The sequence below is a fragment of the Schistocerca cancellata genome, chromosome 6 (genome assembly GCF_023864275.1).
Source record: "Schistocerca cancellata isolate TAMUIC-IGC-003103 chromosome 6, iqSchCanc2.1, whole genome shotgun sequence".
NCBI classification, from domain to species: Eukaryota; Metazoa; Arthropoda; class Insecta; order Orthoptera; family Acrididae; genus Schistocerca; species Schistocerca cancellata.
In genome coordinates, this window is record NC_064631.1 from 92805698 (window position 1) to 92825644 (window position 19947).

The 19947-nt window shown below is 44.5% G+C and overlaps 1 protein-coding gene across 11 annotated transcripts in view; it reads right to left on the minus strand.

Moving 5' to 3' along the window:
- The window catches only part of LOC126088583 (titin), a 1213778-nt gene that overhangs the window by 182591 nt on the left and 1011240 nt on the right, over positions 1-19947 (minus strand). For all 11 annotated transcript variants that reach the window (XR_007519972.1, XR_007519973.1, XR_007519977.1 and 8 more), the window contains exons 8-9: positions 6561-6739; positions 2259-2582 (exon numbers count right to left, since the gene is read on the minus strand). Coding sequence is in view for 5 of the 11 variants with exons in the window: in XM_049906783.1 (XP_049762740.1) it covers positions 2259-2582; positions 6561-6739 (503 nt within the window). In the remaining 6 variants the exon portion in view is untranslated. The remainder of the gene's footprint in view (positions 1-2258; positions 2583-6560; positions 6740-19947) is intronic.

Below are 19947 nucleotides of genomic sequence, written 5' to 3' on the forward strand. Positions count from 1 at the left end.
CTGTTCCCTTCTTGGTGCAATAAATGATGAACACGAGACCACAATTAAACATGCTATGATTGCATCTTTTTGTTATAACTGAAACAACTATTTTCAACAATTAGCGATGAAAATGTATTGGCAAACAGCTTGCTAGGTGCCAGACCCAGATCTATGAGGCGGCATACTGGGGTATCTGCACCGAGCAACAATTTCAGGGGACGCCAAATTCATTTTCTTGAAGAAGAAAATCTTGTTTCACAAAGTGCCTTGTGCCCAGCGCATGTTGGTCCATTGTTTATTCATATGGTTTTGAAACGCATCTCAGTTACTTTTTGAACATTTTGAACCCATTAGAAGTTGATTTCTGAAAGAATCATAACCTGATTTTTAATGCATGTACGGCGTACATGTCGTCTGTTAGGGGAATCCCCGTCGCATCTAGAAATAAAAATCTTTCCGCAGAATAAAAGGGGGTGGAGCTAGACGAGCTAAACCGAATGAACCCGAACGGGTGAATACCAATCGCTGTTTGTGTATGTTGTTGATTGTGTGTGCGAATGATCAGCATTGTTATTAATTATTAGCGAAATCCATAGAGTCAGACCATCAGAGTGGAAATAAACGATGAACAGAAATAACAGGTAAGAAAGATTACATATCATCTTTTCGATGTATCCTAGAAAATGAAATTTTGACATAAAATGTTTGACAGAACCCTACGCTACTAATGGCCAGTTGTACAGTCCCCAGTTAGCAGCCGCTTAATTTCTATTCTCGGAATAGCGCGGTAAACGCATTGTACGAACATGTAATAATGCCTAAGTAGATGATAAACGCTGGATAACTGAACAGGTCATTCCGGCAGGCTTAGGTAAGTTAACCGTAGAATACGTTTTGGTAATGGCAGGAATAGCTACAGAATTAAGCGGGGTGTTATCAAGACGTTAGCGGACAGAGCTAGAAATATTTGTGAACCTGAGTTGGAACATCTCCACAATGCACTAATGAAGAAAGGATATTCGTCCGCCGAAATAAAACGTGCGTTGAGACAGCTACGCAGAAATCGTAGTGACGTACAGTCTACTGAAAAATCTAAGGTTTTCCTGCCGTTTGTTAAAAATGTAACGGAAAGAATAGGGAGGATCTTGACGAAGCGAAATATTACTGTAATTTTCAAGCCCACCAGGAAGATACAGGAATACCTTAAGCCTGCCAAGGACGCTCGCAAACCATTGGAAAAGGCTGGAGTGTATAGGATCCCATGCAGCTATGGAGATGTTTATATGGGTACCACTAAAAGAACTGTTTCAAAACGTTTGGAAGAGTACAAGGGCAATTGTAGAAGAGGAGAAACGGAACGATCAGCTGTTGCGGAGCATGCTTTCCAGCCAGGTAACCATCATATTCGTTGCGAGGAGACGCAAGTACTAGCGGCTACATGCGGATATTACGAAAGACTTTACAGGTAGCCAAACACCCTAATAATTTAAATCGAAGGGAGGAGGGCATGAAATTAAACGGTATATGGATGCCGGTGTTGAAGAAGATGTGTACCACGCGTCCATCACTGGACGGCAACGGCGATCGACGGCAGCGGACAGCGGCCAATTGCACTGACGTTTTCAAAACACGTGACGTCACGCCTCGGCGCGGGAGCGCGCGGACACGGAATTTAGCCGCAGTCAGTAGCCAGCCAGTGGGTGTATTGGACCTTTCATCGAGCTACAGACCCTCTTAAAGATGTCTCCCGCAGACGGGGACGAAACGTTGGGAATTGACACAGAATTAATCAACCGACCACGGCATAACAACCCGGATAATTATAATGGACATGACATTTCCGGCCGCGAAAGTCTACATTTTAGTTTCTGCGTTCAGATATTCCGTCCCTGTTGTGGAAGAACACTAGCAGGAAAAACACCGGGGCAACCTTCGCATTGTGTTTACGAAAAGAAAGCAAACAAGAAAGTAGAGATTTCCTTTACTATAACAGGAGTGACTTTGGCTAGAATAGGTTAACTTCCTATGTCAGCAGGCGAAGCCATAGTCCCATATTTCTGCGCATGGGCAGTTTCGAGAACACTCGAAACTTTAGAACACCATACTGTGCACAGTCACTGACTTCACTGATCCTATCGCGATGTGGTTGGCGACAAATTTACACGCAAGCATGTGACGCACACCCATACCCTGTAGTGGACTTTGGCCAGAAAGACGTTTGTGTGAAACGTGTTTTAACGGAAGTCTACAAGTAAAGGTGAAGGAATGAGACTCACAGAAGACGACGAGCTCGCGGTCCGGCGAGGTGGGCCCCCAGCCGGCGTCGTTCATGCCCTCGCACGAGTAGTTGGCGTGGAAGCCGCGGCCCACGTCCTCCAGCATGAGCCGGCTGGGGTCTACGTCGCAGAAGGTGGCCGCCGCGTCGTCTGTGGCGTTGCAGTCGGGCAGCTGTTTGAGCAGCTCGCCGTCCAGGTACCAGCGCACGGCGGTCAGCGTGGCCGGGTTGCCCGCCAGCACCTCGCACAGCAGAGTGATGTTCAGTCGCGACACCTCGCTCACCGGCGTCTCCGGCTCCATCGACAGCCGCACTACGGGCTTGACTGTGGGCAGTGAGCGACCACGCGCATAAGCTTGGGATCTACACTGAAGCGCCAAAGAAACTGGTGTAGGCATGCACATTCAAGTACAGAGATATATGTAAACAGGCAGAATACGGCGCTGCTGTCAGCAAAGCCTATATAAGAGAAGCAGTGTCAGGTGCAGTCGTTAGATCGGTTACTGCTGCTACAATGGTAGGTTATCAAGATTTAACTAAGTTTGAACTTGGTGTTATAGTCGGCGCACGAGAGATGGGACACAGCATCTGCGCGGTAGCGATGAAGTGGGGATTTTACCGTACGACTATTTCACGAGTGTACCGTCAATATCAGGAATCCGGTAAAACATTAATAAAACATCATCGATATGGGCTTTTGGAGCCAAATGCCCACCCGTGTACCCTTGATGACTGCACGACACAAAGCTTTACGCCTAGAATGGGCCCGTCAACACCGACATTGGATTGCTGATGGCCGGCCGCCGTGGCCGAGCGGTTCTAGGCGCTTCGGTCGCAGTTTCGAATCCTGCCTATGGCATGGATGTGTGTGATGTCCTTAGGTTAGCTGGATGGGACTTAGAATCTGAGGTCATGAGTCCGCTAGACTTAGAACTACTTAAACCTAACTAACCTAAGGACATCACACACATCCATTCCCGAGGCAGGATTCGAACCTGCGACCGTAGCGGTCGCACGATTCCAAACTGTAGCGCCTAGAACCGCTCGGCCACCCGGCCGGCTTGTGACGTTAAACACAAGACGTATAGCAATAACCCCGGAACTGTTGCTGAGCTGAAAACAGCGATTCAGGAGGTCATAGACAGCATCGATGTCCCGACACTTCAGCGGGTCATGCAGAATTTCGCTATGCGTCTGCGCCACATCATCGCCGCTGGTAGGCATATCGAACATGCCATAACCTAAACCGGAGTATCTGTAGTGACGTTTATATGTTGAATAAAGTGTGCTTGTAACTAATTTTCGTTTTTTATTCTAATAGGGTCCAATAATTGTAACCCTGTATGTAGAAGTCTTAGTCATGCCCTACAAATCCTGTCAGTATGAATCAAACTGGTGAGGGGATGTTAGCACGCTCCCCTTGAGAGGCAGCCGGCCAGCCTGTCTTCTATTGTGCCGTTCCGTATGAAGGTCTTAGTATATCAACATACCGTTGCGACTACGACCCAGCTTAGTTTCTAGACTGCCTTGGTTTCACTACTGGTTTACGTTCAGTGCCAGCTCTTGACAACTACTGCTCTGTTTATGGTTTGCACCTAGGCACAGGATGTGGACAGAAAACATGGCACTGTTCACACCAGTTATATACTCTACCAGGCCTGGTAACCCTCGTCAAATGCCAGTTATTCCAGTCCCTCGATGTCTTCCAGGGTGCTCTGGAAGTCTCGTGTAGGCTGGCGGGATGGAGGCGGCGGCCTTCCTGGGCTGTTGGTACCTTCATGTAGACAGTTAATTCAATCTGCACAAGATCTAGCCTCTTTATGTTATTAAATACATTTTAAGAGGTGTTTCCATTCATCCCTGTCCGCTGCTGTCTTCTGCCAGTTGAAGCCAACTTTACTGAGTTCCTTATCCCAGCGATCAGGTGGTCTCCCTGGTGGTCTTCGTTTTTCTCTGGGACTCCACTCTAAAACTTATTTTGTCCATCTTCCATCCTTTGTTCGTGCAATATGTCCTGCACACTGCTATTTTAGAGTCTTAACTCGCTCTATAATATCTTTTACTCTTGTTACTTCTCGTATGTCTTTACTTTTCGGTCGATCTTTCTTAGTGAGACCAAACACTGACCTTTCCATAGCTCTCTGAGCAGTTCTAAATTTCCTTTTGAAAAATTCATTTAAACTTCAAATTTCACACCCGTACGTTAAAACCGATAGGACACACTGATCAAAAACTGTCTTCTTTAAGTAGACTGGCATGTTAGATTTGAAAAGTGTTGCATTCAAGCCCTTCAACCCAGTTTAATTCGACGAAAAATTTTAGATTTCAAATCCCCTTTTGTGTCAATTAATTGCCCCAGATAAACGTATTCTGTAACATTATTTAGGATGTTGCCGTTCAGTGTTACTTGTCCTGCAGCTGCCCATTTCTTATGCATAACCTTAGTTTTAGAGTGATTTATTTAAATCCATCTTCCTGACAACGATCTGTTAAGTCTTTTATAGAGGACTGCATTTCCATCTTACTGTTAGCTAGGACCACTATATCGCCAGCAAATCTCAGGTTGGTGAGCCTTTTACCATTTATGCTTTGTTGTTCCAAATAATTTTGGACATAGCCATGTCGAGAACTGGTATTAATAACTTCAGGGATATAGGATAGCCCTGCTTTACACCTTTTCCAATGGGAAATTCGTACTTGTTTTTTCTTATGTTGATAGATGCTACAGACATATCATAAATGTTGCACAATATGTTCATATATTTTGTTTCCACTCCTTGCTCGGCCAGTGCTTGTGTGACTGCAGTTTGGCTGACAGAATCAAAGGCTTTTTCGAAGTCAATGAAGGCTCTGCATAGTGGCATTTCATACTCATTTGCTCGACTAATTACCTCACGCAGTGTGTTTATATGGTCAATTGTACTGAAACCACTGCGGAATCCAGCTTGTTCTATGGGCTGTGCAGTCTCCACTACCATTTTAATGCGTTTTACACTTCTGTGGTGTGCGTACTGTAAGATCTTCCATGCACACACTATCAGATTATTTGACTTGTCGCTCTAACGAAGTAGGCGAGTGTCATCAATATGTCTCGTGGGCTTATCGTGGCGTGTTTATCTTCTGCCGTTAGACGATAGAAATGCCACTTGCACGCTTAGAGTAGCAGATTGATGGTGACCAACTTTAAACAGAACTTGATTAATTTTCACACACATTTATTAAAATAATAACAAGCATAGAAATTACTTAACTTGGTTCTGGATGCTATTTACAATTGACAATCTGAAGTTCCTTTGGTATTGGTACGTTAATCTTATTCTCACATATATCTCTGATACTTGACAAAAGTGTCTATACATTTATCTTCATGGCTATGTACAGGAATATGGTAATCTTATTAGGCACAGACTGAAACTTGACTGTAGACTGGTACAGACAAATGTAGAACTCGTACAGACTGGTACAGACTAATGCAGACTGGTACAGACTGACTAATCGGAGGTCTGTACACTCGTTATAATACCTCGTGCGTTCATGTATCACTGCGCGAGTGTGATCCGCGAGGAGAAAAGGTTCTACGTTAGCAGCAATCTCACTGGCTGCGTTACATATTAATACGCGGATCGGCGGAAGCAGAATTTGGTCCGTCTCTATGGCAGCGCCATCTCGTAGTGTGGAGACAGACGAGCACTGCGCCTGCGCTGTTGTGCTTAGCGGGGCGCGCTCCAGTGGGAAAGTTGTGTACGCGCTGACTATGCAGAACTATGTACACAACAACTTCATATATAGCAGAAAGTAAGCTAATGGGGCGGTAGTTCTTCAGATCGTGAATACTTCCCTTCTTATGTAGTAAGATTATGTTTGCTTAGTTCAAGCAGGTTGGGATGCTGTCATTCTGTATACACGAAGTAAAGACTTTAGCCTGATGTTTCTCTGTTTCCTCCCCTATAAGCTTGAGTATGTCAATTGTCAGACCAAATCATAGCAATTGACGGTGATAATGGGCGCATAACGGAAAAGGAAGAAATTTTAAAGCATATAAAGAATTTCTGTAGTAAATTATATGATAGAATACATGAACCACTAGGAAAACTTTACGCAGATGACGATGAAGTCCCCAAAATCATCCCCGAAGAAATAAGAAAAGCTATAAGCAGGCGCGCGCGCGCGTGTTTGTGTTTGTGTGTGTGTGTGTGTGTGTGTGTGTGTGTGTGTATGTGTGTGTTTTTATTTGTGGACTTTCTGGAAATATCGACTACAGTGAAGTACCCCAGCCTGCGCTTGCACGCCCTGTGGAACTCACAGTAGACGGAAACGTTGATGCTGTTGGTGGAGTTCTCGGCGCCCACGTCGTTCTCCAGGCCGCACTCGTAGACGCCCTGGTCGAATCGCGTCGCGTTCTTGATGAGCAGCGTCGTCTGGTCGGTGGTGCCGCCCTCGTAGTGGTCGGCGTTCAGCACTACCAGTTGCTTGTCCCGGTACCTGCGCACAACACCAAGCCCCATTCTCATCATCAGGCACAGCACTACCAAGCAAATACAACGTTCCCTGCCACAACTCTACAGTATGTTCTTCCTAAAACTTGTCGACTGGTTACTGACGGTAAATATCTATGTTATTTTCAAGGAACGAAGGAAGATTGGGTTTAACGTTCAAAATGGTTCACTATGGGACTTAACTGCTGTGGTCATCAGTCCCCTAGAACTTAGAACTACTTAAACCTAACTAACCTAAGGACATCACACACATCCACGCCCGAGGCAGGATTCGAACCTGCGACCGTAGCGGTCACGCGGTTCCAGACTGTAGCGCCTAGAACCGCACGGCCACTCCGGCCGGCGGGTTTAACGTACCGTCTACGTCGAGGTCATTAGAGACGGAGCACAACTCGGACTATGTCAAGGATGGGGAAGGAAATCGGTCGTGCCCTTTCAAAGGAACCATCCGGGCATTTACCTGGGGCGATTTAGGAAAATCAGGGAAACACTAAATCTGGACGTCCAGGCGCGGGTTTGAACTTTCGTCCTACCGATGCGAGTCCAGTGGGCGAATCGCTGCGCCACTTCGCTCGGTATACTTTACTTTCAGTCACCAAAAAAGAAACATTTCTCTTTACTGACTATTAACAAAGGCGCATGGACGCAAGTTACTCTGACGACACACATCAAAAAAGTTTTGCAACATCTCAGTTCCGAGAGTTCAGGAACCTGTACAGAAAACTGGAATAGACATCAACATAAACATCATTTCGGCCCTTTTTATTGCTCATGAAATCCACATATTGCATGTTGTACCACCATACAGCGAGACCTTCACAGGTGGTGATCCACATTTCTGTACACACCGGTACCTCTAATACCCAGTAGCACGTCCTCTTTCATTGAGGCATGCCTGTATTCGTCGTGATATACTATCCACAAGTTCATCAAGGCACTCTTGCTCCAGATTGTCCCACTCCTCAACGGCAATTCGGCGTAGATCCCTCAGAGTGGTTGGTGGGTCGCGTCGTCCACAAACAGCCCTTTTCAATCTATGCCAGGCACGTTCAATAAGGTCCATGTCTGGAGAACATGCTGGCACTATAGTAGAGCGATGTCGTTATCCTGAAGGAAGTCATTCACAAGATGTGTACGATTGGGGCGCGAATTGTCGTCCATGAAGACGAATGCCTCGCCAATATGCTGCCGATATGGTTGCACTATCGGTCGGAGGATGGCATTCACGTATCGTACAGCCGTTACGGCACCTTCCATGAACACCAGCGGCATACATCGGCCCCACATAATGCCACCCCAAAACAGCATGGAACCTCCACCTTGCTGCACATGCTGGACAGTGTGTCTAAGGCATTCAGCCTAACCAGGTTGCCTCCAAACACATCTACGACGATTGTCTAGTTGAAGGCATATGCGACACTCACCGGTGAAGAGAATGTGATGCCAGTCCTGAGCGGTCCATTGGGCATGTTATTGGGCCCATCTGTACCGCGCTGCATGGTCTCGTGGTTGGAAAGCTGGACCTCGCCTGGACGTCGGGAATGAAGTTGCGCATCATGCAGAAGTCGTAACACGACGTCCTGTGGCTTCACGAAAAGCATTATTCAACATGGTCGCGTTGCTGTCAGGGTTCCTCCGAGCCATAATCCGTCGGTAGCGGTCATCCACTACAGTAGTAGCCCTTCGGCGGCCTGAGCGAGGCATGTCACCGACAGTTTCTGTCTCTCTCTGTATCTCCTCCATGTCCGAACAACATCGTTTTGGTTCACTCCGAGACGCCTGGACACTTTCCTTGTTGAGAGCCCTTCTTGGCACAAAGTAACAATGCGGACGTGATCGAACAGCGGTATTGACCGTCTAGACATGGTTGAACTACAGGTACCGTGTACCTCCTTCCTGGTGAAATGTCTGGACCTCCTTCCTGGTGAAATGTCTGGAACTGATCGGCTGTCGGACCCCCTCCGTCTTACAGGTGCTGCTTATGCATGGTTATTTACATGTTTGGGCGGGTTTAGTAACACCTCTGAACAGTCAAAGGGAAAATCTTTTCTGTATTCAGCATGAAACCTATCTGACTTTTTAAAATAAAAAAAAAATAATAATGCAGACCTTTGTGTAAACTGCAACGTGAAGAAGGACTCATATGACTGAACTGAACTTTGCACAGGGTGTGCCAACATTCAGAGTCCAAATTATACACACCGTACTGGTTCTAAACTAAGTACCTTGGTATAAGGAACCACTGCCAGAAAATGGATGCCAGCGGCCTTGCCGCATTGTTAACACAGTTCCCATTCAGGTCACCAAAGGTAAGGTAACCGAGGTATTTTGTGAACAATGTGCATGGGTACAGTCTTGGAAACTGCTCATCTTTCATGGCAAACCATTCCTTGCCTCATCGACATTGGTGGCGTAGTCTTGAGAAACAATAATCAATCGTCTGCATAGTGTCTACAGTTGAGTTTATCACTGTTTATAGTTCAGCACTGGTTATATTATTAAACGACTAAAATCGTCATCCGGTCACTGTTGCAGGTTGCCTATCTAACAGTTTCGAGCGGTGCAAAAATCTGACTTTCAGCATTTCATGCAATTATTAAGCGAATATAAAAGTTTAAAATAATCTACTGATTAAGAGGTATAATATTACGTTAAAGGTTTAACACAGTAAGTCAAGTAGTGAAGTTAGAGACTGTAGATATTACGAAACTTCTGACTACCCACACCTCACACCCTAAATGATGAATGGAAAAAAAGTTTCTGGCTTACTACATTTTCGCTTTTCATGTAGTAAAACTTAACACTGTGGCATAAAGTTTTATTTAGTACTTCTTTACCACTAATTCTTTTCGCAATACATTTACACAAAGTATCCACGTACAACAAGGAATGTACAATCAAATATATATAATATCCCGCGTCCGGCCATCCTGATTTAGGTTTTCCGTGATTTCCCTAAATCACTCCAGGCAAATGCCGGGATGGTTCCTCTGAAAGGGCACGGCCGACTTCCTTCCCTGTCCTTCCCTAATCCGATGAGACCGATGACCACGCTGTCTGGTCTCCTTCCCCAACACAACCAACCAACCAAATATATATAATTGTACGACACAGTTCAGGATGTTACGTCATAAACATTGAGAAGTGTTAGAAAACTAGCTTTTGCTTAAAACGGAGCGCAAATTACCCAGAATATTCACAGCCAGTGTTTTATAATGAGAGCAATTAGCGAATTACAACAAACTTCAAACATAATTTCAAACATTTTCTAAGCTTTTTCATTTTTGATTCTGACTTTTTCAGTAGCCTATGGGCGAATGAATAATCAGAAACTAACAAAACCAACACACTTAAAGTTTTGCGTCTTCAACCATAATGGCATTACATGCTTAACGCCAAATATTTAACAGATTAGCGCACTTGCAAAGTAATCAGGCGTCTGAAGCAGTTTTATGTATGCGTTTCAAGTTCTTTAAAGGAGTAAGGGGCGGTGCGAGTTGTTACTGGTAACACAAAAAGCATTACTCGTTACAGGAACATGTGGACGTACATTTTATATATGGTGCAGCATGCCACAGTCCCTGGAAAGTCGAACTGATGTGCATATCTTCTGCAACATGCATACGTTTGAACCTGCTTAATGTACTCAAACCCTGGTTTGCGTCTAAAATTCTTGCTTTCCCCACTCCCTCAGTCACCAAATTAACCATTCCTTTTATGCCTCAGAATGTACCCTATCAGCCGATCCCTTCTTTTAGTCAAGCTGTCAAAAATATCCTTTCCTACAAGTCCTGATCTACCACCCAGTAATTACCAACTGTTCCTGCACGTGAAAAAAGGAGACACATTCAGGCACTCAGAGCCACGATGACGTTAAAACTTCGTTCAGTAGGGGTTGGCAAATCAGGTAGCAGATTTTTACAAGAGCGGAATCCTGAAGTTGGATGTTCGTTATGATAAGTGCCTTAATACTGTTTAAATTATCACATATATTATTTCTGAAGGGAACATTCCTTTTCCTCAACACATACTGATTGTACAAGGATAAATGAGGTATAGTTAGAAAGCTTTTTTAACCAGCTTCTGACATTGCATACTGATTTTGCGCTTAAACTTATTATTTGTGGAAAGTTTTAACATAAAATAGACTTCTAGCTACCACAGGCAAAAGGACATCATGAACGCCCAGCTTCTTACCTATATGCTACGAAGCTAAATTAATATTCACGAATAAGAGGCTCCCTTTTCATATTGTCTTATTGCAAATACCATTTAATTTGTTTCAAAGTACTTACAAGGGAACCTCCCCATCGCACCCCCCTCTGATTTAGTTATTAGTTGGCACAATGGATAGGCCTTGGAAAAATGAACACAGATCAATCAAGAAAACAGGAAGAAGTTGCGTGGAACTATGAAAAAAATAAGCAAAATATACAAACTGAGTACTCCATGCGTAACATTGGCAACATCAAGGATAGTGTAGGCTTCAAAAATGGTTCAAATGGCTCTGAGCACTATGGGACTTAACTTCTAAGGTCATCAGTCCCCTAGAACTTAGAACTACTTAAACCTAACTAACCTAAGAACATCACACACATCCATGCCCGAGGCAGGATTCGAACCTGCGACCGTAGCGGTCACGCGGTTCCAGACTGTAGCGCCTTTAACCGCTTGGCCACACCGGCCGGCGATAGTGTAGGCCCAAGAGCACTGTGGTCCCGTGGTTAGCGTGAGTAGCTGCGGAATGAGAGGTCCTTGGTTCAAGTTTCCCTCGGGTGAAAAGTTTACTTTCTTTATTATCGCAAAGTTGTGATCTGTCCATTCGTTCATTGACGTCTCTGTTCACTGTAATAAGTTTAGTATCTATGTTTTGCGACCGCACCGCAAAACCGTGCGATTAGTAGACGAAAGGACGTGCCTCTCGAATGGGAACCGAAAACATTTGATCGCAAGGTCATAGGTCCACCGATTCCTCCACAGGAAAACACGTCTGATATATTCTATATGACACTGGTGACGGCATGTGCGTCACATGACAGGAATATGTTGTCGACTCACCTAACTTGTACACTTGGCGAATGGCTACCTTGCCCGATTTAGGTTTTCTTGTGGATGTGATAATCACTGCCAACAAAAGTGATGACGGACAGATAATAATTGTCTGAAAATAAAAAATTAAAGTTTTCACTCGAGGGTAGACTTGAACCAAGGACCTTTCGTTTCACAGCAGCTCACGCTAACCACGGGACCACGGCTACCTTGCGCCCACACTATCCTTGATGTTGCATATCTTGCGCGTGGACTACTCAGTTTGTATATTTTGCTTATTTTTTTCATAGTTCCACACAACTTCTTCCTGTTTTCTTGATTGATCTGTGTTCAGTGTTTCAAGGCCTATCCATTGTGCCAACATATAACTAAATCTGAGGGGGGGTGCGATGGGGAGGTTCCCTTGTTAGTAGTTGGATAATTTGAACAGCATTTTCACAGATAATAATCGTGACCACAGCAGTAGTCCATTATCTCTGCACGTCGTACAAGTTGACTTTTCTAAACGAATGTCCTTTCCGAAACGACAAACATTTTTTTTTTTATTTTCACCTCCTTTGAACTGCGATTTACCTATTGCCACTACGGCCTACCATGCTTACTGTAACTAAGAATGTTTGTCGAGTTACAGGTTACGTGGCCCTATTGACAGTTCCTGATCTCTGCCCGTCGTACAAGATGGGACAAAGATTCTGAATGCAAAACACATTTTTCGACACAATGAAATTTATGTATAACGCTGTATCATAAATCAGTGATTATTATTTCACATTGTTCGGCTCATTTTTTAAAAAAAGTTTTCTCTTCATTTCCACAATTACCCTTGTCCCAAACTGAGCGAGGTGGCGCAGTGGTTAGGACATTGGACTCCCATTCGGGAGGACGACGGTTCAATCCTGCGTCCGGCCATCCTGATTTAGGTTTTCCGTGATTTCCCTAAATCGCTATAGGCAAATGCCGGGATGGTTCCTACGAAAAGGGCACGCCCGACTTCCTTCCCTAATCCGATGAGACAGATGATTTCGCTGTTTGGTCTCCTTCTCCAAACAACCCAACCCATGAACCCAATCCTTGTCCCAACGACTACACTTATTTCAAAGACTATCACCACGTAAAACTATGAAAGTGCGAAAGTTTCACATTGGTTCCTTGGTGCTGAAAAATAAGGTTCCCTCTAACAACAAGAATTGTTTTGAAAATGCAGTTGTTTTTGTTTAATATAGAAACGGCACTTATAGAAAAAAAGTACCTCTTATATTCGTGAGTGTCTGCGTGTTTGTGTGTGTGTGCGCGCACGTGTGTGTGTGTGTGTGTGTGTGTGTGTGTGTGTGTGTGTGTGTGTGAGAGAGAGAGAGAGAGAGAGAGAGAGAGAGAGACTTGTGCGGAAGAAGTACATTTCACTAGTCAGCATGTCAGCGGCATCATTCAGGTGCGAATTGCTATCTGAGGTTTTTGTGCTTTCTGGACAATGGAACGTGCCGCTAGTCTAACCTGCAGAAGACTTTGCCGAGATGCCGACATTTCCTCTTTCGTTCTGCGCTTCCTCGTCGAGTCAGCACTGTGGGCGAAGGTTTATGGTCCTTTATTACTATGCGGACTAGATGGAAGCCGAATGTCCCATTTAAGCTGAAATGTCATGGCGTAAAAATCCCATTTCCTGAGCACCGATCCTCCCGCTCCCAGCTTCACGGGGAAGAGGCATTTTGGCATGTGCACTTCCTGTAACGGTTCTGCACTGTTTAAGTTTGGTCTAACATTGACCTTTCCGGTTACTCACGAAGGGTTTTGTAGGAATGGGGAGGGGAGAAAGGGAGGTCAGCGCGTCGCTAATGCCATATTCCTGCAACGATCTTAACAACTAACTGCTGGATACTTTTCTACACATACTCTGAGTTTAGAGTCATCTGGACCACACAAACGTTAGTGTTCAAACATCTATCCTCGTGGCATTCGCCTCAGTCGATTTACGGTAACCAGCGACAATCCAAATCATGATAGCCTCCATCGGCATTTGAACCCCGCGCCTCTCTATTGGGAGTGCAGTCTGCCACCTCGCAAAAACAGTCGTAGAGCGCTGGCCGCCAGAAATCCCAAAAAGGAGATTGGGATGGCAGGAAAAGGTGAAAGTTGGCAACAAGTAAAATAATAAATTACCCACTACTGACCAGTTTGGGAATTCAGCCAGTGACTTCACTCTATGCCCAGCGTGGCTGTGTCATCTTTTTAATGAAACAATGTAATAGGGGAGAGCGTTGTACCTAGGAGCACACGTATGCCCTGGCTGCTGCTTTAGCCTAGTGACTGATTTTAGAATGACACGAAGGAATGTGCGTTAGAGGCTGCCATAAGCAATTTCTAGCATTTTGTACTGTTTCTGTTGTTGTGAGTCATGAGACAGTGTTTAATATAGCATCTGTAAAAGTTTTCAGATCTACTCATTTAGGTAATATATTAAAGCTATGTGGAATAAATCGTTGAATCTTCATTTATAGACTTTTATGATGAGAAAAATTCTATATATATTTTTAAAATAGTTGCACAACGTGTGGACGGTTAAGCTATACTACGTGCATCATCTTGTACCTTGAAACAGACGGAGGCTTTCTAGAATGGAATATGTTATACGTATATGCGAATTAAATAAGTTTCCTTAATGTTTTAACAATTTGAAAATTGTGTTAGTTTTCAATAGCTTCCATTTCAAAAAGTATTTACCCTGCAAATGGCTTTTGATAATAATTCTTCTCAACTACTCCTAGATTTTACTTACTGATTATTGATGGGTAGTAGAATAATAAAGTAACAGATAGACTATTAAATACGCTACTGGCAAAATTTTCTGGATTTCAACACTTTTAAATTTCCATAGAATATTTGTTCCTACGCACATGACCATGTTGTACGAAGGAACATTTTTTTCGTATTTGGAAAAAGCTTTATTTTTCCGGAGTATTTTTTAAATTTCTGACAAAGACTGCAGCACAGAAAAAGTCAATGCCATTACATAAAAATGAGAGGCAAAAGCCTGAAAAATGTTCCAAGGCACGACATAGTCTCCTACTCAATAAAGCTATGCAAATATTCAGCCAGATGATGATACAAATTCAAAATGATGCTAAGATTGGTAACTTGCTTCATATCTTCAGAAATGTAAAATTCTGCACTTCAAAAAACACAAAAACTTGATATCATCTGACTACAAAACCAATGAGTTACGACTGGAACCTTTGAATTGATACAAAATACCTGGGTGTAATACTTTGTAGAGATATGAAATGGGACGGTCACACAGGCTCTATCTTATGTACAGTAAAGCAAATCGCAGACATCGGATCACTCAGTGGATACTGGGAAAATACAGTCAACCTGCAAAGGAGAATGCTTACAAATCACTTGTGCGTCATCACCAAAAGTGTAGCTCAACTCTATGGGACATATACCAAACAAGGCTAAGAAAGGTTACTGAACGTACAAAAAGGACAGCACAAATGATGTGGTCGGCTGAAGAAAGTGCTAACACACGAATGTGCATTTTGAGTTATTGCATGTTATAAATGAAAAGCACAATATTGTATACGTTGCAAAGGATTAATTTACTCAGGTTAACCATTTTTAGGTTTACAATACCACGATCAGAATTTTCCTATCGTCATCGAAGAACAATACGTGTAAACAGCATTGGAAAAGACTCATCTAGACTGAGGCACAAACACACAGTATAGGCCGTATTTGACAGTGCATTGCTAACGAAATAATAAAGATAAAAAGGTGAAACAATAGAGATAAAAAGCTATTTTTCAGTACTCTTGTCAAATGCAATATTATTTTATTGGGGGTTGTTAATTTAATTTAAATTATTATGTAGCTACTATCCATCGAGTTTAGTGTTAAATGTTTCTTTATATTTATTTACTGATCAACTTTTTACCTTTTTAATTGCGCGACCAACGCACTGTCACAGATGACACTTGCTGTGCGTGTTCTTGTCTCAGTCTACAGACGAGAAAAATCTTTTAAAATGCTGTTTACAAATACTGTTAACTTCTTTGTCGATGATGGCGTTGTAAGTGGAAAACCGGTAAACCAAATAAATTAATCATGTAGAACATTCACAGTATTGTGCTTTTAATTTATAATTATATTGTCCTACCAGGAATCAACAGGAAGAATCAGAATCTGTTAAGATGTTATATATCTTATTAATTTCAAAGACAAGAAAATAAAGGCAGGAAGTTATACTGGTATCCAAACGCAACGACGTGTCTACAGGCGAAATTTTAACGTAAAATACAAATAACATAGAAAAGGGCTCTTTCTAGTGGCACAAGTCGTATTAGTAATTAGCAGCTTTTCGTGCATTCGAATATACAACAGATGACTTGATCAGACTATCCTTATTAAAACTGAGAGTTAGACTATGTAATCAAAAGTGTCCCAACACACCCAAAACTACGTTTTTCATATAAGGTGGATTGTGCTGCCACCTACTGCCAGGTACTCCACATCAGCGACCTCGGTAGTCATTAGACACCGTGAGAGAGCAAAATGGGGCGCTCCGCGGAACTCATGGGCTTCGAACGTGGTCAGGCGATCGGGTGTCACTTGTGTCATACGTCTGTACGCGAGATTTCCACGCTCCTAAACATGCCTAGGTCCACTGTTTCTGATGTGATAGTGAAGTGGAAACGTGAAGGGACACGTACAGCACCGAAGCGTACTGGCCGACCTCGTCTGTTGACTGACAGAGACCGCCGATAGTTGAAGAGGGTCGTAATGTGTAATAGGCAGACATCTATCCAGACCATCACACAGGAATTTCAAACTGCATCAGGATCCACTGCAAGAACTATGACAGTTAGGCGGGAGGTGAGAAAACTTGGATTTCATGGTCGAGCGGCTGTTCATAAGCCACAGATCACGCCGGTAAATGCCAAACGACACCCTCGCTTGGTGTAAGGAGCGTAAACATTGGACGATTGAAGAGTGGAAAAACGTTGTGTGGAGTGACAAATCACGGTACACAATGTGGCTATCCGATGGCAGGGTGTGGGTATGGCGAATGCCTGGTGAACGTCACCTGCCAGCGTGTGTACTGCCAACCGTAATATTCGGAGGCGGTGGTATTGTGGTGTGGTCGTGTTTTTCACGGAGGGGACTTGAACCCCTTGTTGTTTTGCGTGGCACTATCACAGCACAGGCCTACATTGATGTTTTAAGCACCTTCTTGCTTCCCACAGTTGAAGAGCAATTCGGGGATGGCGATTGCATCTTTCAACACGATCGAGCACCTGTTCATAACGCACGGCCTTTGACGGAGTCGTTACACGACAATAACATACCTGTAATGGACCGGCCTGCACAGAATACTGACCTGAAACCTACAGAACACCTTTGGGATGTTTTGGAACGCCGCCTTGTGCCAGGCCTCACCGACCGACATCGATACCTCTTTTAAGAGCAGCACTCCGTGAAGAATAGGTTGCCATTCCCCGAGAAACCTTCCAGCACCTGACTGAACGTATGCCTGCGAGAGTGGAAGCTGTCATCAAGGCTAAGGGTGGGCCAACACCATATTGAATCCCAGCATTACCGATGGAAGGCGCCACGAACTTGTTTGTCATTTTCAGCCAGGGGTCCGGATACTTTTGATCACATGGTGTAGCACTTTCTTCCGCCGCCCCTTCAAATAGTGGTACGTTTGGTTGACACACGGGAGTGTAACTGGAATGCTGAAGAACATAAGCTGGCGCACGAATGTAAATAGACGTCAACTACTCCGCGAAAGCTTACAAAGGTTCAAGAACCAGTATTAAGTGTGGATTTTGGAATATACAGTTTCCAGCATGTCGCACCCATACGGACCTACCTAATATGCGGCACAGTGTGAAGTACCCTCTGTTCCGCCATGTACTTCACAATGCTGTGCTGGTGATGCTTAAATGTTTAAGGAGACCAAACATGGAAGGTCACCATTCTCCTATTCGCCCCAAAAAGAGAAGCAGTGTACCCCTGTCTGCCTGTGTATAGACTAAATTATTTGTGCAGTTGTGAGAAAATGTAGGAAGTTTTTGCGTAGCGTGTACCTGCGCCGTAACATGTATACCAGCCTGATATTCACCAGTGGAATGTGGGAAACCGCCTAAAACCCACATTCAGGCTGGCCAGCTCGCAGAACCCTTGTCGGCGTACCTCCCTGTCCCGGAAGCGGCAGCGTTACCACGCGCGGCTATCCGGGCTGACACAGCACGGTCTTTTGCAGAGTATAGATGTAGATGTAGATACTCCCGCGTAAACGTACACTGGATGAGGAATGTCAGCTGCCGGGTGTTGCCAGCGCTGACAGCTCCGCTCCCTTCGTCGCGTCCCCGGCTGAAAGCGTCACAGACCAGAAGGTGGGAACGATCTCTTCCGCCTACAACTTCCAACACTTTTCCGAACCCGCTGAATATTCATGCGGCACATCAGATATGCAAGTTTGATTGCATATGCAGTAGGCAGTACCGAAAATATATTAATTCGCGTCTTGGCGCCGCCTGCCTTTGGCATTTGCAGTTCTCGGCAGAAGTTGGATCCTTTCTCTTCAGCTCTGTGCCTCGGTATGGTCCGTTACGCCCGCGTGCCGGATACCAGCCGCTGAAAAATTCACAGCTGGCGACGGAAATTCATTTGCATCATTGGCTGCGGGCTAAGCAACTTATTCTTCCCCCACCTGGAATAACTGTCCCACTTCGCCGGACAAAATTATACGGCAGCGCCGTCTGATTTGTCGCGCAACGGATCAGCAGCTCGGTTGCCCACTGCTTTGCATTTCTGGGATTTACACCACGGAGAAGCCAGCTGCACTGGCAGTGCATGGCTGTGTTCTCGGCGCCCACACGTGGCAGTGGACCCTAAAGTAACATTTTGCCACCCAAATATTCTAAGAAATTTTGGCCTTGTATAGAATCAGTAAGTGGACCAAAATAGTCTATTTAGTCTCTCAGTGACCACAAACAGCAGTGGCACACTTAAAACATTACCAATTAATGTTGCAGACTTTTTCAGAAAAACAACTTCGTAAATGTATGACATAAACTTGAAATGATGACAGTACTAAAAACGTATGTCCACGACTCAGGTATATCTTCATACCTGTTTTATATCTACTTCAGAATGACTTGAGATTATCTTGCTTCGATTCACAATCTCTTTAACCACATGGAAAACAGAATACGAATTATCGTGAATCCATAGCATTTTAAAGATCTCTCAGAGTGGTTGGTGGGCCACGTCGTCCATAAACAGCCCTTTTCAATGCATCCAAGGCATGTTCGATAGGGTTCATGTTTGGAGAACATGCTGGCCACTCTAGTCGAGCGATGTCGTTATCCTGACGGCAGTCAGTCACAAGATGTGCACGATGGGGGCGCGAATTGTCATCCATGAAGACGAATGCCTCGCCAATATGCTACCGATATGGTTGCACTATCGGTCGGAGGAAGGTATTAACGTATCGTACAGCCGTTACGGAGCCTTCCATGAACACCAACGGCCCCACATAATGCCACCCCAAAACAGCAAGGAACCTCCACCTTGCTGCACTTGCTGGACAGTTTGTCTAAACCGTTCAGCCAGACCGGATTGTCTCCAAACACGTCTCCGATGATTGTCTGGTTGAAGGCATATGAGACACTCATCGGTGAAGAGAACGTGATGCCAATCTTGAGCGGTCCATTCGGCATGTTGTTGGGCCCATCTGTACCGCGCTGCATGGTTTCGCGGTTGCAAAGCTGGACCTCGCCATGGACGTCGCAAGGGAAGTTGCGCATCATGCAGCCTATTGTGCACAGTTTGAGTCGTAACACGACGTCCTGTGGCTGCACGAAAAGCATTATTCAACATGGTGGCGTTGCTGTCAGGGTTCCTCCGAGCCATAATGGGTAGGTAGCGGTCATCTACTGCATTAGTAGCCCTTCGGCGGCTTGAGCGAGGCATGTCATCGACGGTTCCTGTCTCTCTGTATCTCCTCCACGTCCAAACAACATCGCTTTCTATCACTCTGAGTCGAATTAAGTCGGGTGATGTTGAGAGTATTAGATTAGGAAATGAGACACTTAAAGTAGTAAAGGAGTTTTGCTATTTGGGGAGCAAAATAACTGATGATGG